We start from the raw sequence: 26,562 nt of genomic DNA on the forward strand, positions 1-26,562 counted from the left end.
TGCTAGGGGCACCTCTGGGCTCGAGCGCCATTGAGGTAATCTTCTATGAAAAGCTGAACGACCTGAGGATGATGGAGGAGGAATAGGAGCTTTGGACGCCCACGATGCTTTGTACCGTCTCACAAGGTGCCTGGCTTTGCCCAGACTTACCTATTTCCGAAGGTGTGCTCCCTCCTTCGACAGCCCAAAATTAACGGAATATTACTCACTCCTAAGGTCAATAACCGTGAAAGTGTTAAACCTCTCCCTGCAAGATGACCAATGGGACCAAGCAACGCTCCCAGTTCGACTCGGGGGTATAAGTATTCGCAAGACGACACAGCATTGCCGGCATTCTTATCCTCGACCAGTGCTACTGGTGAATTAGTTAAGGAAATACTACCGGAATACCTAAAAGGCTCCATTGGGGTTCATGATTCCAAATTCACGGAAGGAGCCGGTCAGTGGGACACTCTTGTCAACTCTCACCCTCGACCGACATGTCCAAATGACTGCAAACAGTCCAAATGGGATAGACCCATAGTGGAAAACATCGCCACATCATTGCTGGAGGCAGCTTCTAGGAAGGACAGAGCCCGTCTTCTAGCTGTGCAAGCGCCCAATGCCTGGGACTTCTTGTTGGCAGTCCCTAATTCCGCCTTGGGCACCCGCCTGGACCATCGGACCCTAAGTATTGGTGTTGCCCTGTGCCTTGCCGCCCCTATCTCCACCGAGCACCGGTGTATTTGCGGCCTTGCACGGGCAGACCAATACGGCAGCCATGGTATCATCTGTCGTAAGACACAGGGAAAGATTGCCAGACATGAAGCAGTCAATGACATCATCAAGAGAAGTTTGGCTACAGCTGGGTGTCCAGCACAAAGGGAACCCCAGTTGTGCAGACCTGACAACAGCCAAAAACGCCCAGATGGAGTCACCTTACAGCCGTGGAGGGAAGGTAAACAGGTCGTGTGGGACTACACGTGTGCGTCTACATTGGCTGATACCTATCTACCTTACAGCGCAGCTGAGGGAGGCGGGGCGGCCACCTTCATGGAGACTCAGACAACAAACTAGTACAGTGACCTAGAACGTTGTTACAGGTTCGTGCCGATAGGCTCTGAGACTCTATGAGTTTGGTGAAGTGGGTTAAAGGCGTACCTGTTATGCCAGTTGCTGTGAGGCTTCTGTGCTGACTAGGGTTCGAGCCTATATATATATATATATATATATATATATATATATATATATATATATATATATATATATATATATATATATATATAATATGAGAGAGATAGAGAGAGATATTCCTCTTTTATTATTTTTTATTGATGCCTATTACCTCACATTCCTATTACCTTGCGTTAGTTCCGGGAATCAACGTCCCCAGGCCCCGATCTCTGAGCAATACTTTTCTGTGCCTTCATTATTCCACTTTGTCTTCCAGGCTGATGCTTCACCATTCCATAAAAGTGTAGAATGAGTTCGTAATTATATTTGTAGTGCGGGTATTCGAAGGCAGGTTTGATGTTGGAGTTCAACTGGCAATTATTTGTATTCAGGATTCACTTGGTGAAGCGTTTGGTGAGGCGCGCTTCGAACATGAGAAGTGAATGAACTGTTTTTCGGAAAAAGTTCGAACGTATAGAGTTGGGAGTCCTGCGAACAGCCCATCATCAAAACAAAGAGCCGTCGGGTTTTCAATATGTTTGTTAAAAAAAATAGGTATTCCAGTCAGCAATTGTTTGCATTTTGGCAAACACTGTTTAAATCAGCGTTATCAAAACACTTTACGTAATTTTATCTAGCCTTAACAATTTATAAATTAAAAATGTTTAATAACTATTATAAAAAGAATTGACTTATTTGAGGAATAAATGGCACCAGCTGTGAAAGAAATTAATTACCATATCCTAAAGAACTGGCTGATAAACTGTGTTGATTCCAAAACTCCTATTCAGAAATTTCATGTGCCATGATAAATTCCTCATAGAATGTCGGATCCAAAAGTTATCCCTATCAAGAATAATCGAAACTCTGGAAACTAGAGACCAAGAATCACACACCCCACTTTAACCTCATACACCTCACCTTAACCTCATACACCTCACAATAACCTCATACACCTCACCTTAACCTCATACACCTCACCTTAGCCTCACACACCTCACCTTAACCTCATACACCTCACCTTAGCCTCACACACCTCACCTTAACCTCTCACACCTCACCTTAACCTCTCACACCTCACCTTAACCTCTCACACCTCACCTTAACCTCTCACACCTCACCTTAGTCTCACCCACCTCACCTTAACCTCATACACCTCACCTTAGCCTCATACACCTCACCTTAGCCTCACACACCTCACCATAACCTCTCACACCTCACCTTAACCTCTCACACATCACCTTAACCTCTCACACCTCACCTTAACCTCTCACACCTCACCTTAGTCTCACACGCCTCACCTTAGCCTCATACACCTCACCTTAGCCTCACACACCTCACCTTAACCTCATACACCTCACCTTAGCCTCACACACCTCACCTTAACCTCTCACACCTCACCTTAACCTCTCACACCTCACCTTAGTCTCACACACCTCACCTTAGCCTCATACACCTCACCTTAGCCTCACACACCTCACCTTAACCTCTCACACCTCACCTTAACCTCTCACACCTCACCTTAACCTCTCACACCTCACCTTAACCTCTCACACCTCACCTTAACCTCTCACACCTCACCTTAACCTCTCACACCTCACCTTAGTCTCACACACCTCACCTTAGCCTCACACACCTCACCTTAACCTCTCACACCTCACCTTAACCTCTCACACCTCACCATAACCTCTCACACCTCACCATAACCTCTCACACCTCACCATAACCTCTCACACCTCACCATAACCTCTCACACCTCACCTTAACCTCACACACCTCACCTTAACCTCACACACCTCACCCTAACCTCACACACCTCACTTTAGCCTCACACACGTCACCTTAACCTCACACACCTCACCTTAACCTCACACACCTCACCTTAGCCTCACACACCTCACCTTAGTCGCACACACCTCACCTTAACCTCACACATCTCACCATAACCTCACACACCTCACCTTAACCTCACACACCTCACCTTAACCTCACACACCTCACCTTAGCCTCACACACCTCACCTTTACCTCACCGACCTCACCTTAGCCTCACCTTTGCCTCACCGACCTCACCTTAGCCTCACACACCTCACCTTTGCCTCACACACCTCACATTAGCCTCACATACCTCACCTTAGCCTCACACACCTCACCTTTGCCTCACCGACCTCACCATAGCCTCACACACCTCACCGCTTTTGATACAGCAAACAGAGAAATCATACTGGAACAGCTTGCCGAGCTGGGAATACAAGGAAAATTACTGAAATGGATAAAGGGCTATTTGTCTAATCGAGCTTCATATGTTTTGTTTAATGGTGTTAAAAGCACAGAGAGCAAACACTTTGAACTGAGAACTCCACAAGGAGGGGTCCTCAGCCCCTTGTTGTTCAACGTTATGATGCATAAACTTATTAAAGATCTTCCAACTAATAATGAAGACACTGTCATTTGTTATGCTGATGATATATGTTTACAGGCTGCCTCCGAGCCTAGAATGCAAGTTCTACTCTATACTTTTGCTACTAGAGCTGAGGAATGTGGCCTCCTTATCTCTGTACAGAAAACTCGTGCCCTCATTCCATGTGGTATTCCACCACTCAATTATCATATAGATGGGCGAGCACTTGAGAACTGCGAGTCGTACAGATACCTTGGTGTCCCCATTAAAAGGTACCCTGGGTACCTTTCTTCTCTCAAGCGGAGACTGTGGGAGAGATTAAAGGCCTTGCGGGTCCTTGTTGGTGTCAATCATGGAATTATCGTGAGACTTGCTAGAATGCTTTATGTATCTTTTATACGCTATGTGATTGACCACAATGCTCTACATCTCACACTGTATACTGACAAAGAGCTGAAATCTCTTGAAACCTTGCAAAACGAAGCTATGCGTCTCATCCTTGGGGCTCCAAAGTCCAGGAGAATAGATAATATGAGAGCAGAGTTAAAATTACCGACCATAAGTGAGAGAATTTTGTCTATTAGCACAGTTTTCGGCGTGAAGGCATTGAGTAGATCTAGACAACACATGACATTTCAAGCTAAACTTTCTAATATGCTGCACTCACCTGAGGTTTATAGAAGAACGAAATTTGATTATGTATTTTGGTTCTACAAGGTAGCCAACACCATCAAAATATTAAATATGTACCCAACTCAATTAATGATTAATCAACCAATTACTCCATGGGATAACTGGGATCTGTCAGTTGATTTTGTAAATGCGCCCAAGAAAGATAGTGTGCACTCTACATTATTAAAACAGTTAACACTGAAAAGCATCACTGAAAGTACTCAGAGTATGGGTAACGATGTGTATCAGTGCTATACCGACGGCTCTGCAGAAGAAGGTGGACGATGTACCGGAGGTGCATGCAATATATTTGAACAATCTTCTCTCGTACATACTGCAATGAAGCGCGTCAATGACTGGGCAAGTACAACTCAGACCGAACTTGCAGGCATATACCTTGCCACTGAATTTTTAAAAGACAAAGGCAGTGGACTTATATACTGTGACTCGCAGAGTGTACTCCTGGCATTGAACGCACATAGTAGTAACACCCAGAAAATAGTCAGTGATATTCGAATGAATGTTTTAGCTGCTAAAGAAAACAGATTTGAAATTAAATTACTATGGATACCATCGCATGTTGGCATCTCAAGGCAACACCTCAAGGTAACCACTGTTGATATGCTTGCAAAGACAGCCTGTAGAAAACAAGTGGTAGAAATTCATATGGGTGTTTCATTAGCAGTGACAAAGAGAATACTTAAACAAATATCTAATGAGGATCTCACAGACCTAACAAATTCACAAAGACCGGAAAGTTGTAGCATTAAATATTATGATAGATATCGTGAGGAGACAGTCACATATGGGACTAATAGAACAAGAACCCGGCAATGTGATGTTATAGTGGCCAGAATACGCCTGGGATATCTGGCAGCTTTCTCAAAACTCAAATGTCGAGTACACAATGTGTCAACTTTGTGAAAGAGAAAACATGCACTCTCTTGAACATTATATTGTAGAGTGTCCCATATTGACTCATTTTCGCCCTCCTGGGCTAAGGTATGCTGAACTGTGTAATTACTATATGAGTACTGGAACACTTGATGATATATTGGACTTGTACCCAAGATTTACCATGTAATGTATCAATTATGCAATGTATGTGATGTAACTATATAACCTTAGCTTGTAAAAGCACCTTCAGTGATTAAGTGCTTAATTGCACACTAGTTTCTCTATCAGCTATCTCACCCTGTCAGAGTAAAAGAGACAAATGTATGTGAATGCATGTGTGTGTGTATATATATGTATATGTACGTTTATGTGTGTGTTTGTGTATGTATGTGTATGTGTATAAAGTATATATGGAACTGATCAGATTTACATTTCACATTTGTAAATGCACAATAATGACACTATGTAAAAGACACATCGAACACTTTATGTAGGGCATACGTAAATCTGTGTATCTATGTATTTACGTATGTAGGTTAGATTAGCATTTTAAAAGTACCGAATCACCTTCTGTGGTTGATTGTTCAATAAACCCCTGAACTATATGTTTAACACACCTCTAACCCTGTCCATGGAGGACAGAAGAAAATGTATATATATGCTGGTTAACATTGTAAATGTGTGGCTACGTCTGTGGTAGAAAAAAAACTCACCCTAGCCTCACACACCTCACCTTAACCTCACACACCTCACCTTAGCCTCACACACCTCACCTTAACCACACACACCTCACCTTAACCTCACACACCTCACCTTAACCTCACACACCTCACCTTAACCTCACACACCTCACCTTAACCTCACACACCTCACCCACCTCACCTTAACCTCACCCACCTCACCTTAACCTCACACACCTCACCTTAACCTCTCACACCTCACCTTAACCTCACACACCTCACCTTATCCTCACACACCTCACCTTAACCTCACACACCTCACCTTAACCTCACACACCTCACCTTAACCTCTCACACCTCACCTTAACCTCACACACCTCACCTTAACCTCACACACCTCACCTTAACCTCACACACCTCACCTTAACCTCACACACCTCACCTTAACCTCACACACCTCACCTTAACCTCTCACACCTCACCTTAACCTCACACACCTCACCTTAACCTCACACACCTCACCTTAACCTCACACACCTCACCTTAGCCTCACACACACCTCACTTTAACCTCACACACACCTCACCTTAACCTCACACACCTCACCTTATCCTCACACACCTCACCTTAACCTCACACACACCTCACCTTAACCTCACACACCTCACACACCTCACCTTAGCCTCACACACCTCACCTTAACCTCACATACCTCACCTTATCCTCACACACCTCACCTTAACCTCACACACCTCACCTTAACCTCACACACCTCACCTTAACCTCACACACCTCACCTTAGTCTCACACACCTCACCTTAACCTCACACACCTCACCTTAACCTCACACACCTCACCTTAACCTCACACACCTCACCTTAACCTCACACACCTCACCTTAACCTCACACACCTCACCTTAGTCTCACACACCTCACCTTAACCTCACACACCTCACCTTAACCTCACACACCTCACCTTAACCTCACACACCTCACCTTAGTCTCACACACCTCACCTTAACCTCACCCTAGCCTCACACACCTCACCGTAATCTCATACGCCTTACATTAACCTCACACACCTCCCCTTAACCTCACACAGCTCACTTTAGCCTCACACACCTCACCTTAACCTCACACACCTCACCTTAGTCTCACACACCTCACCTTAACCTCACATACCTCACCCTAGCCTCACACACCTCACCGTAATCTCATACGCCTTACATTAACCTCACACACCTCCCCTTAACCTCACACAGCTCACTTTAGCCTCACACACCTCACCTTAACCTCACACACCTCACCTTAACCTCACACACCTCACTTTAACCTCACACACCTCACCTTATCCTCACCCACCTCACCTTAACCTCACCCACCTCACCTTAACCTCACACACCTCACCTTAACCTCTCACACCTCACCTTAACCTCACACACCTCACCTTATCCTCACACACCTCACCTTAACCTCACACACCTCACCTTAACCTCACACACCTCACCTTAGCCTCACACACACCTCACTTTAACCTCACACACACCTCACCTTAACCTCACACACCTCACCTTATCCTCACACACCTCACCTTAACCTCACACACACCTCACCTTAACCTCACACACCTCACCTTAGCCTCACACACCTCACCTTAACCTCACATACCTCACCTTATCCTCACACACCTCACCTTAACCTCACACACCTCACCTTAACCTCACACACCTCACCTTAACCTCACACACCTCACCTTAACCTCACACACCTCACCTTAGTCTCACACACCTCACCTTAACCTCACACACCTCACCTTAACCTCACACACCTCACCTTAACCTCACACACCTCACCTTAACCTCACACACCTCACCTTAGTCTCACACACCTCACCTTAACCTCACCTTAACCTCACACACCTCACCTTAACCTCACACACCTCACCTTAACCTCACACACCTCACCTTAACCTCACACACCTCACCTTAGTCTCACACACCTCACCTTAACCTCACATACCTCACCCTAGCCTCACACACCTCACCGTAATCTCATACGCCTTACATTAACCTCACACACCTCCCCTTAACCTCACACAGCTCACTTTAGCCTCACACACCTCACCTTAACCTCACACACCTCACCTTAACCTCACACACCTCACTTTAACCTCACACACCTCACCTTAACCTTACACACCTCACCTTAACCTTACACACCTCACCTTAATCTCACACACCTCACCTTAACCTTACACACCTCCCCTTAACCTCACACAGCTCACTTTAGCCTCACACACCTCACCTTAACCTCACACACCTCACCTTAACCTCACACACCTCACCTTAACCTTACACACCTCACCTTAATCTCACACACCTCACCTTAACCACACACACCTCACCTTAACCTCACACACCTCACCTTAACCTCACACACCTCACCTTAACCTCACACACCTCACCTTAACCTCACACACCTCACCTTAATCTCACACACCTCACCTTGACCACACACACCTCACCTTAACCTCACACACCTCACCTTAACCTCACACACCTGCAAGCTCACGGTGGGTTACTTAAGTGTGGAAGTAAATTACCCTCTCATAATGGTAATAATTAATAGACATCAAAACATCGTTTTGCAACAAATATATCCTAATTAAAATTTCACAGGTCATCTTAGCATTATTCAACCTTGAGAGCCATACTCATTCCCAGCCGGTATGAAGGACAGTCAGAGAATAATCAGTTGATATCAGGATGCATGAATTTGTGTAAATATCATTGAAATCGGGTTGTATCTATGCTATTATGTATTATTTAGGTCAAACTAGATGGATTTTGGTAGATCTTTGATGTAATTTCTGTCAGTGATGTTTTACTGTCACGTGATTTTGTGTAGCTAAAGGGAGAAGACGTATTACATCATGCATCAGCGAGACTGTGATTGGTTCTCCAATATTTTATTTTGCCCCATTGTTATGTTTACAAATCTCTATTTTTATCTATTTTAAACATTTGCATACGCACGCACACACACACACACACACACACACACACACACACACACACACTCACAAAAAAGGTTCCCAAAGAACACTTCTTCTGTTTCCTGATCCGAAAGTTGCCCGCGTTATGTTCCTAATTTGCATTTCAATCGACCTGTGCCCTTCTTGAGCCCTGGTTAATTACTTCTAACCCCGCAGCCGGCGCGCAGTAGGAAATAAGAAGACCGCAGATAACCACATTCACTCTCTGGAGTTTGGTTTGGATGGCTTCTGGATGCTAAGCTTTGTACATAAGGAATCCATAAGTTTAGTCACACCCTTGTCTACGGTTGATTCATATCATACTAGGATCATATTTCTTGTACTCCAAAGTCCTCTAGGCTAAGTTACACAATGTCCTCTGTACGCTGTGTTACCCAGAGTCCCCTGCAGGCTGTGTTACACAGAGTCCCCTGCAGGCTGTGTTACACAGAGTCCCCTGCAGGCTGTGTTACACAGAGTCCCCTGCAGGCTGTGTTACACAGAGTCCCCTGCAGGCTGTGTTACACAGAGTCCCCTGCAGGCTGTGTTACACAGAGTCCCCTGCAGGCTGTGTTACCCAGAGTCCCCTGCAGGCTGTGTTACCAGAGTCCCCTGCAGGCTGTGTTACCAGAGTCCCCTGCAGGCTGTGTTACACAGAGTCCCCTGCAGGCTGTGTTACCCAGAGTCCCCTGCAGGCTGTGTTACACAGAGTTTCCTGTAGGCTGTGTTACACAGAGTCCCCTGCAGGCTGTGTTACCCAGAGTCCCCTGCAGGCTGTGTTACACAGAGTCCCCTGCAGGCTGTGTTACACAGAGTCCCCTGCAGGCTGTGTTACACAGAGTCCCCTGCAGGCAGTGTTACACAGAGTCCCCTGCAGGCTGTGTTACCAGAGTCCCCTGCAGGCTGTGTTACACAGAGTCCCCTGCAGGCTGTGTTACACAGAGTCCCCTGCAGGCTGTGTTACCAGAGTCCCCTGTAGGCTGTGTTACCCAGAGTCCCCTGCAGGCTGTGTTACCCAGAGTTTCCTGTAGGCTGTGTTACCCAGAGTCCCCTGCAGGCTGTGTTACACAGAGTTTCCTGTAGGCTGTGTTACCCAGAGTCCTCTGCAGGCTGTGTTACACAGAGTCCCCTGCAGGCTGTGTTACACAGAGTCCCCTGCAGGCTGTGTTACACAGAGTCCCCTGCAGGCTGTGTTACACAGAGTCCCCTGCAGGCTGTGTTACACAGAGTCCCCTGCAGGCTGTGTTACACAGAGTCCCCTGCAGGCTGTGTTACACAGAGTCCCCTGCAGGCTGTGTTACACAGAGTCCCCTGCAGGCTGTGTTACACAGAGTCCCCTGCAGGCTGTGTTACACAGAGTCCCTGCAGGCTGTGTTACACAGAGTCCCCTGCAGGCTGTGTTACACAGAGTCCCCTGCAGGCTGTGTTACACAGAGTCCCCTGCAGGCTGTGTTACACAGAGTCCCCTGCAGGCTGTGTTACACAGAGTCCCCTGCAGGCAGTGTTACACAAAGTCCCCTGCAGGCTGTGTTAAACAAAGTCCCCTGTAAGCTGTGTTACACAAAGTCCTCTGTAGGCTGTGTTACACAATGTCCCCTGTAGGCTGTTTCCCAAAATCCCTTTGTAGGCTATGTTACACAAATTCCCTTGCAGGTTGTGTTACACAATGTCCCCTGCAGGCTGTGTTACACAAAGTTCTCTGTAGCCTGTGTTACACAAAATCCCCTGTAGACTGTGTTACACAAAGTCCTCTGTAGGCTGTGTTACACAAAATCCTCTGTAGGCTGTGTTACACAAAGTCCTCTGTAGGCTGTGTTACACAAAGTCCTCTGTAGGCTGTGTTGCACAAAGTCCTCTGTAGGCTGTGTTACACAAAGTCCTCTGTAGGCTGTGTTACACAAAGTCCTCTGTAGGCTGTGTTGCACAAAGTCCTCTGTAGGCTGTATTACACAAAGTCCTCTGTAAGCTGTGTTACGGCGTGTAAGAACTTTGATTTATAAGTTGTTTCGACTTATAATGTAGTAGATTATAAGTCGAAATCTGTCTTTAGCCAATTAAAACAAATCAATATATGACTTATGCGTTGTGAAAGTGACGGTTTTCGCTCTTTTTTATGATGGGCGGCGCTGACGAACCAAATTCTGAACCTGAAGTTGAATGCGCAATAACTTAGGCAAATCATTACAGTTCTATTTGATCTGAACAGATTACAAAACTTTCATTTGTAGACATAAATGAATTACATTTAGCTTTTAATCCGATTAATAATATGTTGATAAAACACTGTTTAGTGGTAATAGTAACAATAGTAGTCACAAGTAATAGTAAGAATATTAGTTAAAAGTACAAGCAAAAGTAACAATAGTAGTTAAAATTACTAGCAATAGTAAGAATAGTAGTTAAAAGAATTAGTAATGGTAACAATAGTTAAAAGTGTTGGTAATAGTAAAAGTAGTAGTAATGACAGCAGTATAAGTAATAATAGTAAGAGTTTAACAAAGTGATCAATTAGTAACTTGATCAATCAGTGACACATCACGTTAATATGAATTCTTTGTGCAATGAAATCAAAGCGTTGGATGTAGACCTCCCATACCACAGCCAGAGTGCATGCGGGCATACCGCAGCCAGAGTGCATGAGGGTATACCGCAGCCAGAGTGCATGCGGGCATACCGCAGCCAGAGTACATGCGTGCATACCACAGCCAGAGTGCATGCGGGCATACCGCAGCCAGAGTACATGCGGGTATACCACAGCCAGAGTGAATGCGGGTATACCACAACCAGAGTGCATGCGGGTATACCACAGCCAGAGTGCATGCGGGTATACCACAGCCAGAGTGCATGCGGGTATACCACAGCCAGAGTGCATGCGGGTATACCACAGCCAGAGTGCATGCGGGTATACTACAGCCAGAGTGCATGCGGGTATACCACAGCCAGAGTGCATGCGGGTATACCACAGCCAGAGTGCATGCGGGTATACCACAGCCAGAGTGCATGCGGGTATACCACAGCCAGAGTGCATGCGGGTATACCACAGCCAGAGTGCATGCGGGTATACCACAGCCAGAGTGCATGCGGGTATACCACAGCCAGAGTGCATGCGGGTATACCACAGCCAGAGTGCATGCGGGTATACCGCAGCCAGAGTGCATGCGGGCATACCGCAGCCAGAGTGCATGCGGGCATACTGCAGCCAGAGTGCATGCGGGTATACCACAGCCAGAGTGCATGCGGGCATACCGCAGCCAGAGTGCATGCGGGCATACCACAGCCAGAGTGCATGCGGGTATACCACAGCCAGAGTGCATGCGGGTATACCACAGCCGGAGTGCATGCGGGTATACCACAGCCAGAGTGCATGCGGGTATACCACAGCCAGAGTGCATGCGGGTATACCGCAGCTAGAGTACATGCGGGTATACCACAGCCAGAGTGAATGCGGGTATACCACAGCCAGAGTGCATGCGGGTATACCACAGCCAGAGTGCATGAGGGTAATGTGTGAAGCACTAACTTAGTTTCACTGGAAACATCAGAACGCCCCCCGCAGCCCCCCGTGATCATTTGAATCGCAGGTTGCATTTCTTCTGAACAGGTCGTGGTTTAAGGCGCGTGGTTCCCAGTGTGCAGGTTCTAATGCTCCTCATGGCTCCTGCTGATCTTCTCAATAGTATCAGAAGACGTAAAGTCAACAGCAGCAGGAGCTAAGGTGACACGGGACGTTCTTATGACATAAGACACATCCATATGACAGTGTCGGCTGTCACTGCCTTATGACAGTGTCGGTTGTCACTGCCTTATGACAGTGTCGGCTGTCACTGCCTTATGACAGTGTCGGCTGTCACTGCCTTATACCAGTGTCGGCTGTCACTGCCTTATGACAGTGTCGGCTGTCACTGCCTTATGACAGTGTCGGCTGTCACTGCCTTATGACAGTGTCGGCTGTCACTGCCTTATACCAGTGTCGGCTGTCACTGCCTTATGACAGTGTCGGCTGTCACTGCCTTATGACAGTGTCGGCTGTCACTGCCTTATACCAGTGTCGGCTGTCACTGCCTTATGACAGTGTCGGCTGTCACTGCCTTATGACAGTGTCGGCTGTCACTGCCTTATGACAGTGTCGGCTGTCACTGCCTTATGACAGTGTCGGCTGTCACTGCCTTATGACAGTGTCGGCTGTCACTGCCTTATGACAGTGTCGGCTGTCACTGCCTTATGACAGTGTCGGCTGTCACTGCCTTATGACAGTGTCGGATTATCCAGATTTAAGGATAATCAGACGACACTGCTCCCTAGGCTTTGCTGTCGACCAGATCGACTTCCCCAATAATCTCCACTCTAGTGATGGGCTCATCAGATTACCCATCACTCCTGGCTTGTTACTTGCCAAAAACATATGATAAAGGGAGCATAAAATTCACAATTCCCTGTATGAATCCAAATACACTGACTTGTTGATGCCGCCGCACGCACGGTCCCCGTACTGATTACACAAGGAATAAAGCCTCTTTCTCCCTTACATTCTCAAGGACAACCTGAGAGTCAGCGGGAAATGTAAATAATCTTTCTAATTCTTGAAGAGCGTAAAGCACTCGCTACGTAAGTCCTGGTCATGAGAGCAGTGAAGCCAACATGACTTTATCACGAGGACAATAAATCCCACTTGGCCATAGGGACCCTTAATGCGCCTGGAAACCTCTCTTGGGTCAATATTTTAGATGTATGGATTTTTGCTAAATAGACATTACGACATCCCGTCTCTTAGTATATACGTCACAGTAATTATATCATCGCATCTGAAGGTATTTACACTACAGTATATATATGATAACATCTGTGGGTATTTACACTACAGTATATATATGATAACATCTGTGGGTATTTACGCTACAGTACCTATAGATTAAAGCTAATATTTACAATTGGATGATTATACCGTTCTTCTGAGTGCTGTGACGGTCTGGTAAATATTTTTTCGGCGAACAGAAGACATTCTTCCCACATATTTACTCTTGCGATATTGATTTCTGTATATTTTTTACTATTTTACTGAACCTTAGAACGGCAGGGAAAGGTATGGGTATACACACAAATCGTGATATACATCATTTGTATAATAACACTGCGATTAGCCTAATGTGCTCATTTACACACACCTGGGCAAGGTAAGGTAATTGTCAGTCAAGAGCGTTTAGCCAGAATGACAGTTAAGCATTTGGAGAGGATATGAGAACAGGACTATAATTAGGTTATGAGGACAGGTTATGAGCTGGGATATGAGGACAGACTGGTAGTAGAGATACGAGAACAAATTATTAGCTGGGAAATGAGGTCATATAAGGAATTGTGATATGTGGTGAGACTTAAGAACTGGGATATGAGAACAACACTAAGAGCTGGGATATGAGGACAACACTAAGAGCTGGGATATGAGGACAACACTAAGAGCTGGGATATGAGGACAACACTAAGAGCTGGGATATGAGGACAACACTATGAGCTGGGATATGAGGACAACACTAAGAGCTGGGATATGAGAACAACACTAAGAGCTGGGATATGAGGACAACACTAAGAGCTGGGATATGAGGACAACACTATGAGCTGGGATATAAGAACAACACTAAGAGCTGGGATATGAGAACAATACTAAGAGCTGGGATATGAGAACAACACTAAGAGCTGGGATATGAGAACAACACTAAGAGCTGGGTTATGAGAACAACACTAAGAGCTGAGATATAAGGACAACACTAAGAGCTGGGTTATGAGAACAACACTAAGCGCTGAGATATAAGGACAACACTAAGAGCTGGGTTATGAGAACAACACTAAGAGCTGGGTTATGAGAACAACACTAAGCGCTGAGATATAAGGACAACACTAAGAGCTGGGTTATGAGAACAACACTAAGAGCTGAGATATATGGACAACACTAAGAGCTGGGTTATGAGAACAACACTAAGAGCTGAGATATAAGGACAACACTAAGAGCTGAGATATAAGGACAACACTAAGAGCTGGGTTATGAGAACAACACTAAGAGCAGGGATATGAGAACAACACTAAGAGCTGGGATATGAGGACAACACTATGAGCTGGGATATGAGGACAACACTAAGAGCTGGGATATGAGGACAACACTAAGAGCTGGGATATGAGGACAACACTAAGAGCTGGGATATGAGGACAACACTAAGAGCTGGGATATGAGGACAACACTAAGAGCTGGGATATGAGGACAACACTAAGAGCTGGGATATGAGGACAACACTAAGAGCTGGGATATGAGGACAACACTATGAGCTGGGATATGAGGACAACACTAAGAGCTGGGATATGAGGACAACACTAAGAGCTGGGATATGAGGACAACACTAAGAGCTGGGATATGAGGACAACACTATGAGCTGGGATATGAGGACAACACTAAGAGCTGGGATATGAGGACAACACTAAGAGCTGGGATATGAGGACAACACTAAGAGCTGGGATATGAAGAGAGGAAATGTGAGGACTGCGAGGCGATGTTGAACACAACACCGTCGCTCTGCTGATCAGTACAAGTGGGTAGACTACTAACGAAGCTGCGATCTGTGAGTAATTAGCTTTCATATCGTTAAAAAGACTGTCATTACATATTTACAGACAACTGCGTTGTTCCGTGAGCATCTCTTAAGGGTTTTAAGTGAGCCAAGCTATCACACTCAGGAGGGTTGGTAGTTCAAAACCTCTCTCCTAATTAGCTGTTGACAATCCTAAAGCACGAGTAATTCAAATGGATAGTTATCAAAATATATGTGATGGTCTGAAAGCATATTGCTTTCAGATACTGGCAACTGGCAAGAAAACGGATAGTTAGGTACATGGATAGATGAATAGTTGGATAGATGGGCAGATGGAGGTATAGATTCTTAGATCTGAGATGGATAGATAGATTGATTGATGGATTGACAGATAAATGGACGAATAGATAGATGGACAAATGAGAGAAGGACAGACCCGGGAAATGCCGAGTATCTCCCTAGTATATATATATATATATATATATATATATATATATATATATATATATATATATATATATATATATATCAGGAACACAAATGCGAACAAGCCTGAATGATCCCCAGGCATACCTGCAACTGAAAACTCATTCCGCAACTGGACCATTCAGGCTTGTTCGCATTTGTGTTCCTCACGTGTGCCCCCCAAAATGAGGTGATTTGATAAAATACTATGCCCAAGATTTCCATCAGAGTGCCGGAGGGCTGATGGGCAAATAGCCTCGGCTACCATCAGCTTTTTGTCCGGTCGTGATGGTCGAGTAGATTAGGTGCCCTGTACACCAGATGCATAGCACTCCTGGCAGTATGGGTTCGAATCACTTCTGGGGTGTGAGTTTTCAGTTATATATATATATATATATATATATATACATAACTGAAAACTAACCCCCTCCAGAAGTGACTCGAAGCCATACTGCCAGAAGCAATGCATCTGATGTACAGGATCTCCTAACCACTCGACCAACACGACCGGACAAAAGGGTGTGAGTTTTCAGTTGCATATATGCCTTGAGACCGTTCAGGCTTGTTTGCATTTGTTGATGCGAACAAGGTTGAGGGCTTTTCCAGAATTGATTTCAGCAGGCTGTCGTACTCTTCTAATTTAATGTTATTGAAAGATAGCGAGCATCTAAGAAAGTAGGTCAGCCTGGGGAGGGACAAGCATCTTGTACTGAGGTAAAGTGCATCATGAGCATCTATGTCTTCAATCCTCTCATTCATCCTCTTCAGGTCAGTGATCATCTTACCCGGGACCTCGTCGATGGCATTCCCTCCAAGAGGAGCTCCTAGAAGTGTGCTGTCTTCAGGCTTGGTTATATGAATATCATGCAAAACAACCTTTATTCGCTCTATTGTGTGCTGGTTGGTGGAGGTTATTAGGCACTTGGAAGAGTTCAGTGTGAGGCCTAGACTTGCTCCTTGCTCCTGAATTATTCTTATGTCGTCCAGAAGGGAGTCTGGGGAGCCAGCTAGAGTACTATCGTCCAAAAACCTAATGTTGAGCTCACTGGACAGGTTATCAGTGACTTTCTTGATGACTAGGCAGAAAAGAAAAGAAGCAAGAGGGTCCCCCTGTTGGACAGCTTCTTGCGATTCAGTTTCATGTTCCCTGAATAACAGATTTAGATTCTTGCTGTAACATGAGTTTACAAACGGGTAGAGGGAAGGTAAAAAGTGATGAACCGCACTAAGTACTGCATCCCTTCTTACCAGATTGAAAGCATTTTTGATGTCCAGTTTTATCAGGGCTTTTTCATCTGTAATGTTGACAATGAAGGCTCTAGCTGCATGAGCCGCTGCCTCACACCCTTGGGGAATGCCAAACCCAAGCGGTTTTGGCTTCAGCATGTCTGCTGTGGCCTGGCTAACTGTTCTAGCTGCAGCCATAGCGACGAGGCGCCGGAGTGAATTGCCCTCAGCTATCGGTCTGATTCCTCCATCTTTTTTCCTCAAGGCACAGAGGATAACACCAAAAAGAGAGGCCATGTGTCTCTGGTATGTTGCCAGCTAGACATGTGTTGGAGAATCGAGCTAGTTCCACCAGGAGGCCCTGTGTAATATCTCCCAGTGCTGGGTTGAGCATTTGTTTGATGTGGTTGGGTCGTAGTCCTTTGAACCTACCTACTGATCCTGGTGGGAAGGATAAAGCTGCTTTATGCACCACGGATTCGAGCACACACAGGGGTTCTGCTCTGGTGACACCGACTAGGGGAACACTGTCGTCACGTAGAACTCTGGGTGGGTGCTTTTCTCTCATGGCTTGTGCTGCATTGGCATCTCTGGTGGCAACTGTGTCCTCGCAGGTGATGACTCTGATCGCCCCTATTGTGTTGCCATCTTCTATTTTCCTGCTGACTGTTGCTCTGATTTTAGATGCCTCGGTTCTGCTGTTGATATCTTTCCAGCGGTGCGTGTTTTTGGCACGGGTAGGGAGGAGTGCCTAGTTGTCCTCTCTAGAAAAACTGTTTATAGCCATAATGACTGAGGAGGTTAGTGATTTGTCTCTACTTGCTGGGACAGCTAGGCATATGTTACCATACAGGAGAAGGTTGTGCCATACTTGAATGGTTCTGGGAGAGTAATTAACCCTTTCCAAGAGGCTGGATAGTTTGGCTGCCGCTTGGGGACAGGCAGCTTTTGGGATATGCTGCAAGGTTCCAACCGATGACGCTTTGATGACTTCTAGTAGGTTCTCAGTCGAAATAAAGCTGTTGGAGGTGTTTTCCCTGCCTGCTGGTGTGGGGTGTTGATTGATACTCTCTTTGGGAGGGCGCCCGGATACTGGGTTCCGTTGTGGACATGTTTGCCCACATCCCCCTTATTCTTGAGACGACACCTTGTCACACACTTGGCATGTGTCGTTCCTATCGCTGATTGATGGCTCCTCTTGGCTGAGAAGAAGCCTAGCTGTCACTTGTGGCCTGCGACCTCGGCGGGCGCTGGGTGGGCGTTGAGCGGACGCTGATAGGGCGCTGGGTGGGTGCTGGGCGGGCGCTGGGTGGGTGCTGGGCGGGCGCTGGGTGGGTGCTGGGCGGGTGCTGGGCGGGCGCTGGGTGGGCGTTGAGCGGACGCTGGTCGGGCGCTGGGTGGGTGCTGGACGGGCGCTGGGTGGGTGCTGGGAGGGCGCTGGGTGGGCGTTGAGCGGACGCTGGTCGGGCGCTGGGTGGGTGCTGGGCGGGCGCTGGGTGGGCGTTGAGCGGACGCTGATAGGGCGCTGGGCGAGCGTTGGGCGGGCGTGTATGTATATATATATATATATATATGTTTCATTGAATATGACCGCATATTCTGTATTTATTATTTTCTGGTTTAGGGCTTCTATCCCTCTAACTATTTTCTTAGCATCAGGGCTTAATTGAAATAGGAGTTCTCCAAAACTCATTTTCGTACTTTTAAGGTGAAGAAAAGAAGTGATTTACTATAGAGTGTATTACACTTATTTGTATAATTTGCACGACGTTTCGAACCTCCATGGTTCATTCTCAAGTGAACAGATCTTACAATACTAGTTGATTTTATACCCACATTAGGTCAGGTGATAATACAATGAAGGTGAAAACATGGGGGGATACATAAGGGATAAATGTGAGGTGAAACATAGAGGCTGCAGAAGGCTTATTGGCCCATACGAGGCATCTCCTATCTAAACACAAAGATTAATCCAGTGTAATTGGCCTGTTATGTTGGACATTGTCTTCTGTGTTGGCATCGATATGTTCTTGTCTTGTCCTTACTCTCATGGTGGGTAGAGTAAATAGTTCCGTGATTTGGGTGTTCATGGTAGGTCGCTCTATTCTTATGTGAATTGCCTCAAGAATTTGTAATCTTCTTGAATCTTGGGTTTTGTCTATTATGCAAGTATTCTTGTTCAACATTTCTCTTGTTAGAGTAATGTCATGGGCTTGTCTCATGTGATTCCTAGGGGCACCAGATTGAAGATGGCATGTCAAACGCCTCGTCAGCTTGGTCGACGTCATACCTATGTACTTACATTGAAGGTTACATCCTTCGTGGGGGCAAGTGTACATGTATACAACGCTTGACTGCTGTAGAGGGTTCTCCGTCGGCTTCGGGCTGTTTTTGATAAGGAGTTCGGAAGTCTTCTTGGTTTTGTAGAATATTATCAGGTTTATGTTTTGGTTAGGAGTAGTGCTTTTTACTCCTTTACGGATTATTTCTTTCATTATTTCACGAAGGATGTAACCTTCAATGTAAGTACATAGGTATGACGTCGACCAAGCTGACGAGGCGTTTGACATGCCATCTTCAATCTGGTGCCCCTAGGAATCACATGAGACAAGCCCATGACATTACTCTAACAAGAGAAATGTTGAACAAGAATACTTGCATAATAGACAAAACCCAAGATTCAAGAAGATTACAAATTCTTGAGGCAATTCACATAAGAATAGAGCGACCTACCATGAACACTCAAATCACGGAACTATTTACTCTACCCACCATGAGAGTAAGGACAAGACAAGAACATATCGATGCCAACACAGAAGACAATGTCCAACATAACAGGCCAATTACACTGGATTAATCTTTGTGTTTAGATAGGAGATGCCTCGTATGGGCCAATAAGCCTTCTGCAGCCCCTATGTTTATCCCTTATGTATCCCCCCATGTTTTCACCTTCATTGTATTATCACCTGACCTAATGCGGGTATAAAATCAACTAGTATTGTAAGATCTGTTCACTTGAGAATGAACCATGAAGGTTCGAAACGTCGTGCAAATTATACAAATAAGTGTAATACACTCTATAGTAAATCACTTCTTTTCTTCACCTTAAAAGTACGAAAATGAGTTTTGGAGAACTCCTATTTCAATTAAGCCCTGATGCTAAGAAAATAGTTAGAGGGATAGAAGCCCTAAACCAGAAAATAATAAATACAGAATATGCGGTCATATTCAATGAAACATGTTTGAAAGAAAACCTGCTGCCAGTATACACCAATATATATATATATATATATATATATATATATATATATATATATATATATATATATATATATATATATATATATATATATATATGACTGAAAACTCACACCCCAGAAGTGACTCGAACCCATACTGCCAGGAGCAACGCAACTGCTTTCTACAGGACTCCTTAATCTGATTGACCATCACGACCTGACATAAGGAAGTGATATCCGAAGCTATTTGAAACACTTCCCCGCCAGCACTCGGATGGTAATCTTGGGCATGTCATTTTATCAAATCGCCTCATTCTTTGGGCACACGTGAGGAACACAGATGCGAACAAGCCTGAATGGTCCCCAGGACTATATGCGACTGAAAACTCACACCCCAGAAGTGACTCGAACCCATACTGCCAGGAGCGAAGCATCTGGTATCTACAGGACGCCTTAATCCGCTTGATCATCATGACAGGACATAAGGAAGTGATAGCCAAAGCTATTTGAAACACTTCCCCTCCGGCACTCGTATGGTAATCTTGGGCATAGCATTTTATCAAATCACCTCATTCTGCTATGGTGATTCATTCTGGTGATTTTATCAAATCACCTCATTATGATAAAATGCTATGCCCAACTTGGTGAAGGAAATCCTACCTGAGCACCTAGTTCAACCGGCAGGGGTACATGATCCCAGTTTCACAGACTGCACAACCAAATGGGTCTCTCTCGCAGGACCAGCACCCCAACCACCGCCTTCTGAAGCCCATAAGCAATCCAGCTGGGATCGCCCCATTGCCGACCAAGAAGCTGCGACTTTGCTAGAAGCTGCAACAACACCACATGACACTGCCCGACTTAGAGCTGTAGCAGCTCCCCATGCAGGTGATTTCCTATAAGCAACCCCAATGTCAGCAACCGGCACCCGTCTCACACCGCAGGCCCTCCGAATTTCAGTGGCTCTCCGCCTCGCTGCCCCAATCCACATTGAATACAGGTGTATTTGCGGCGAGGCAGAGGCCAACAGATACGGACGGCATGGCCTTCTCTGCCAAAGGACAGGAGGATGGCATGCAAGACACAGCGAGGTCAATGACATTGTTAAGAGAAGCCTTACCACAGCCGGTTGTCCACCAGAGAGAGAGCCCTGTTACCTAATGTCCCGCAACTCTGATGAGCCTGTCGGTCGCCCAGACGGAATCACGGTGAACCCCTGGAAGAATGGTAGACAGTTGGTGTGGGACTACACTTGCGTTTCAACTTCAGCCAATACCTATGTTGACTTCAGTGCTACATAAGCAGGAGGAGCTGCCAATCACCGGGAAGCGGCCAAGTCACGTAAATACAGTGACCTTGAGCACCACTACAATTTTGTCCCCATTGCCTCAGAGACACTTGGTGCCTGGGGTAAAAGTGCTGCTAGCTTTTTGAAGGAGTTGGAGTCTAAGCTAATCGAAACAACTAGAGACCCTAGAGCTGCCAGTTTCCTTTTTCAGCACCTTAGTGTGGCTATCCAGAGAGGAAATGCTCACTGCATTCATAGTTCCTGCCCGCCATCTGAGGAGCTGGAGGAGCTGTTCAACTTGTGACAAGCAGCCTATAGAGAGTGGCAAGCAAAGTGCTCCTGCACACTCTTTCAATACCCATGGTGAGATTCCGTCCGGCCCAACAGCTTTTCTCACATCCAGCTCCAATAGGTGCTTCTAGACCTCATCTCTTCTAATTTCGAACCTTTCCAAGGTCACCTGGTTTGCTGCTCCCTCTCCTAGCGCCGTGACTTCTCCCTGTTCTATTGTAAAGACCTCCTGGAACCTTTTGTTGAGTTCTTCACACACCTCTTTTTCATTCTCTGTGTACCTGTCCTCGCCGACCCTAAGTTTCATCACCTGTTCCTTTACTGTTGTCTTCCTCCTGATGTGACTGTGTAGTAGCTTTGGTTCGGTCTTGGCTTTATTAGCTATATCATTTTCATACCTTTTCTCAGCTGCTCTTCTGACACTAACATAATCGTTCCTGGTTCTCTGGTACCTCTCTCTCTACTTTCTTGTGTTCTGTTATTACGGAAGTTCCTCCATGCCCTTTTGTTCAGCTCCTTTGCTTTCATACATTCCCTATTAAACCACGGATTCTTCCTTTGCTTCTCTGTTTTTTCCTGTCGGGCTGGGACAAACCTGCTTACAGCCTCCTGACATTTTTGGGTGACATATTCCATCATGTCTTGTACGGACTTGGTTCCGAGTTCTGTGTCCCAATGTATATCCCATAGGAATTTATTCATCTCTTCATAGTTTCCCTTTCGGTACGCCAGCTCTATATTTCCCAGTTCTTTTCTGGGGGTGATAATTCCTAGCCCAACCTAGGTAGATAATTCCTAGGTACTCAAAGCTCAATACACACACACACACACACACACACACACACACACAATGTGTGTGTGTGTGTGTGTGTGTGTGTGTGTGTGTGTGTTTATGTGTGTGTGCGTGTGTGTGTGTGTGTGTGTGGACGTCACTCGTCGTGTTTTTGGTTCTTACTCGTCGTGTGTGTGATCGTCACCTCTCGTGTGTATGAGTAGTCGTCACCTCTCGTGTGTATGTGTAGTCGTCTCCTCTCGTGTAAATATAGTCGTCACCTTTCGCGTATATGTAGTCGTCTCCTCTCATGTGTATGCGTAGTCGTCACCCGTCGTGTGAGTGTGTGGTCGCCAATCGTCGCTTCCCTCTGGCGACAGTCTGGACAACAGTCCACGACTCGTTCCCTCTCTCTTGAAATCGTTTAAGGCGCGACTGCGTGTATCTATCAACCTGATTACCACCCATCATTCCGTCATCAATACCAGGTGGTGGACGACGTGGGCCTCACACACACACACACACGCATGGCGTTAATGCCTCTACCATTCCGCTCCTACTGTACCCCACTGATGGATGGTGGGAATGTGTTCTTTGTGAGCGCATCTGCTCGCTCTCACTGCTGTTTCTGCTGCAATCTCTCATAATACCGAGATTTGAGAAATCCTTGTCACGTACTGCTTTGATAATATCGGTATCTATAGCTGTCTATATACGCCCGTTGACTTTCGCGTCTATGTACGCAAGAGGAAGTGGCTTGGTAAGGTTAGGGAGCCATAGCAAAGGATGTGGCTAGGGACCCATAGCTTGGCAACCATAATATAAATCAAGGGAAATCCCAAGTGGCGATAAGGGCCGCTGCCGTGGTTACCTAAAAAAATAGTGGTCTCTTAGGGCTTAGTAAATGAAAGCAGTTCCTGGCTTCACCTGTCTCTTGCATCTGAATTTATACACTCTCTCATATGGCGTTTTGACAGTGAATGTATTCACGGTTGGACCAGTTGTGTTTATAGACGGTCCGAGATTCAGTTGTGTTATATCTTAGAATTTATAGCGATTTTATCGTATATTTTGTAAGATTTTTATGCCACAGTTAAGGGTATTGCTAAGTAAATTGTCACTTCCAGGTTTCCAGGTTACGATATAATGAATACGAAAACAACACAATATGTATATGTATATGGATATATATATATATATATATATATATATATATATATATATATATATATATATATATATATATATATATATATATATATATATAAGGCACTACTCTCCTAAACACGAGAGTGAAGTATACAACTTTAGAACACTTTCCCACCAGGAGACTCGAACCCTAGCCAGCACAGAAGCCTTCCAGCAACTGGCATAACAGGTACGCCTTAACCCGCTCCACCACCTGCTCAGACCCTTAAAAGAGATGGTAATTTCGGAGTATTTATATACCAAAGCGTTCTGCTTTGTGTCTGGAGAGTTTCTCATGAGTAGGCTGGCCGTTTTTCTGGTTTTATAGTAAATCGTCAGTTGTATCTTCTGATTTTTTTCTGTAGGGATAACGTTTCTACTGACAATATCTTTCAGGACCTTTTCCTCCGTTTTATGGGCTGTGGAAAAGAAGTTCCTGTAAAATAGTCTAATAGGGGGTATAGGTGTTGTGTTAGTTGTCTCTTCAGAGGGAGGCAACCTCTCCTGCGAGGCACTACACATCAAGAAGTCAACACCAGCAATCAACAGCCAATTAATACACAACTATATTCTACCCACTTCAAGACTCCGCTCTAATATAGAAGCATCAAGAAATATGGGCCAATAGGCCCTCTGCAGTTACTTCCATTCTTACCTTCAATACCCATTGTTTCGTGTTCTATCCTGTGTTGAAAGTTTTGTTCACCTCATCCAAAACTGTTGTAACATATCACCTCACCCAAAATGCGGGTATAAAATGAAAAATGAAAGCTGTTTAAATCATTGCATAGTAAGAACTCTGTTTAGTGTTTGCAGGTTATAGTTGTGTGTGTGTAAACTAAAAGTCTTTGAAAATGTAATAAGTTGTTATGAAACGCGTTTAAGTGTTGCGTCAGAGTTAGAAATAAAAATGAATTTTGGAGAATTGATTTTTCAATTACCATCAACAGTGAAAAGAAACATAAGAAATATCGAGAAAATTCGTGTTAAAATTATTAATCTTTCTTTTTCGGTCATATATATATATATATATATATATATATATATATATATATATATATATATATATATATATATATGTGTGTGTGTGTGTATGTGTGTGTGTGTATGTGTGTGTGTGTATGTGTGTGTGTGTGTGTGTGTGTGTGTGTGTGTGTGTGTGTGTGTGTGTGAGGGTACCACCTTAGGTGCAATTGTAGGGACCTATTGCCTCGGAGAAGAAAATAAAGAGTATTCAGAGAAAATCTTGTGGATTCTCACTGAACACTTTAACATTTTCTTGTCCTACCATCCCTATACCTTATATATATATATATTCATGACCTTTTATTACAGTTTTTCTATATGTCACCAGGCAGTAAAACATGAGCAATGGTGATGGTAATTCATAAGCAGAACAAGCATCAGCAACTAAACAAAAGAGCAAGGGTGTTGCGACCAGGTTAAGAGCCACGTTTAAGATGAAAGGAAACACTTTGGCAAGGAACATGAAGATCCCGGAGACAAAAGTTAATATAAGCTACGCTTCTACACCGTCGTGTTTATGTTTTAAAAATAATGTAAGCTGGAATAGCAGGCAGACAGGCTGGCACAAGGCACAAGGATGTGGAATTATCAGACACTTATGAAACGGAGTAAGGAGCACTAGTGGATGAAGTGGAGGAGTAGAAGTAGTAGTAGTAGTAGGAGGAAGAGGAGGAGAATGTTGTGCCGAAAGCGGAGGAAGAGGAGGGATAAGAATGGGAAGGGGTAGTGCCCGAAGTGGGAGAGGATGAAGGGGAGGAGGAAGATGAGGAAGGGAAAATGTAAGACGAAGAGGAGGAGGACTGGAAGAAATAGTTTAAGGGAAGAGTACAAGAAAAATGAAGGTGGACTCACCCATCCAGGTGCTGTTGGTGATGATCTGGAGGATGCTGGCGGGATCCATGATGAATAGTTGATGCTCCCAACTATATCTCACTCTCCTCAGCATTCATTAACGATCGTTTCAGGTGCAAAGGTCTAGTTGCATCACTAAGAACCGCCCAAGCTCACTATGCTTCAGCATGCTGGAGTTTGTTTACAAATCTCAATGTACAATGGGTAAATCTGAGAGAGTTCTATATAAAATATGTTTTCAAATCCAAGATTGTTTTGGAATACTTGCTAAAATGTCGATCGCAGGAGTGTATGTATGGCTCATCTCCCTGTCGGATTAATTCAGATCTAACACACCAGCACTTACGATTTTTGTATATGAATATAATCTGTTTTGTTCATCTTATTCAGAATTTTTTCCGTCTAATACACTATACACAAGTTATCTTCCAGTTGTTTACTGCCTCAATCAATGTGTCGCTCGTAGAAATAATTTACATCATAGTTTTCTGCTGAATAGTGAGTGTCATTATGTTCATTAAACTTTATAGATAAAGTATATATGTCTTCTTATATATTAAACACAGTTATACATCGACACTATTACCTATTTTAACAAGTAAAACATAAAATATTTAGACAACTGAATCCGTGCAGGTTTTCTTAATACCTTTTTGTTATTATTTGATAGTGCAAAAGTATATCTCAAGATCTCCTTCAAGATGATTTACTCAATGTCAGACCATCACTGGAATATGAAACACCGGTGTGGATTCCGCAACTTATGAAGCACAAAATAAACACTGTAGAGTAAAGAGATTAACGAC

The 26,562-nt window shown here is 44.8% G+C and overlaps 1 protein-coding gene across 1 annotated transcript in view; it reads right to left on the reverse strand.

The window, feature by feature from the left end:
• LOC138373371 (putative neural-cadherin 2) overlaps window positions 1-26,239 on the reverse strand; it is a 223,245-nt gene extending 197,006 nt beyond the window's left edge. Inside the window, exon 1 of the mRNA XM_069339569.1 lies at window positions 25,757-26,239. Within this exon, the coding sequence (XP_069195670.1) occupies window positions 25,757-25,850 (94 nt within the window). The 5' untranslated portion in view covers window positions 25,851-26,239. The remainder of the gene's footprint in view (window positions 1-25,756) is intronic.
• Between the last annotated feature and the right edge of the window lie 323 nt (window positions 26,240-26,562).

This window comes from Procambarus clarkii, chromosome 42 (genome assembly GCF_040958095.1).
Source record: "Procambarus clarkii isolate CNS0578487 chromosome 42, FALCON_Pclarkii_2.0, whole genome shotgun sequence".
In the NCBI taxonomy this organism is placed as follows: Eukaryota; Metazoa; Arthropoda; class Malacostraca; order Decapoda; family Cambaridae; genus Procambarus; species Procambarus clarkii.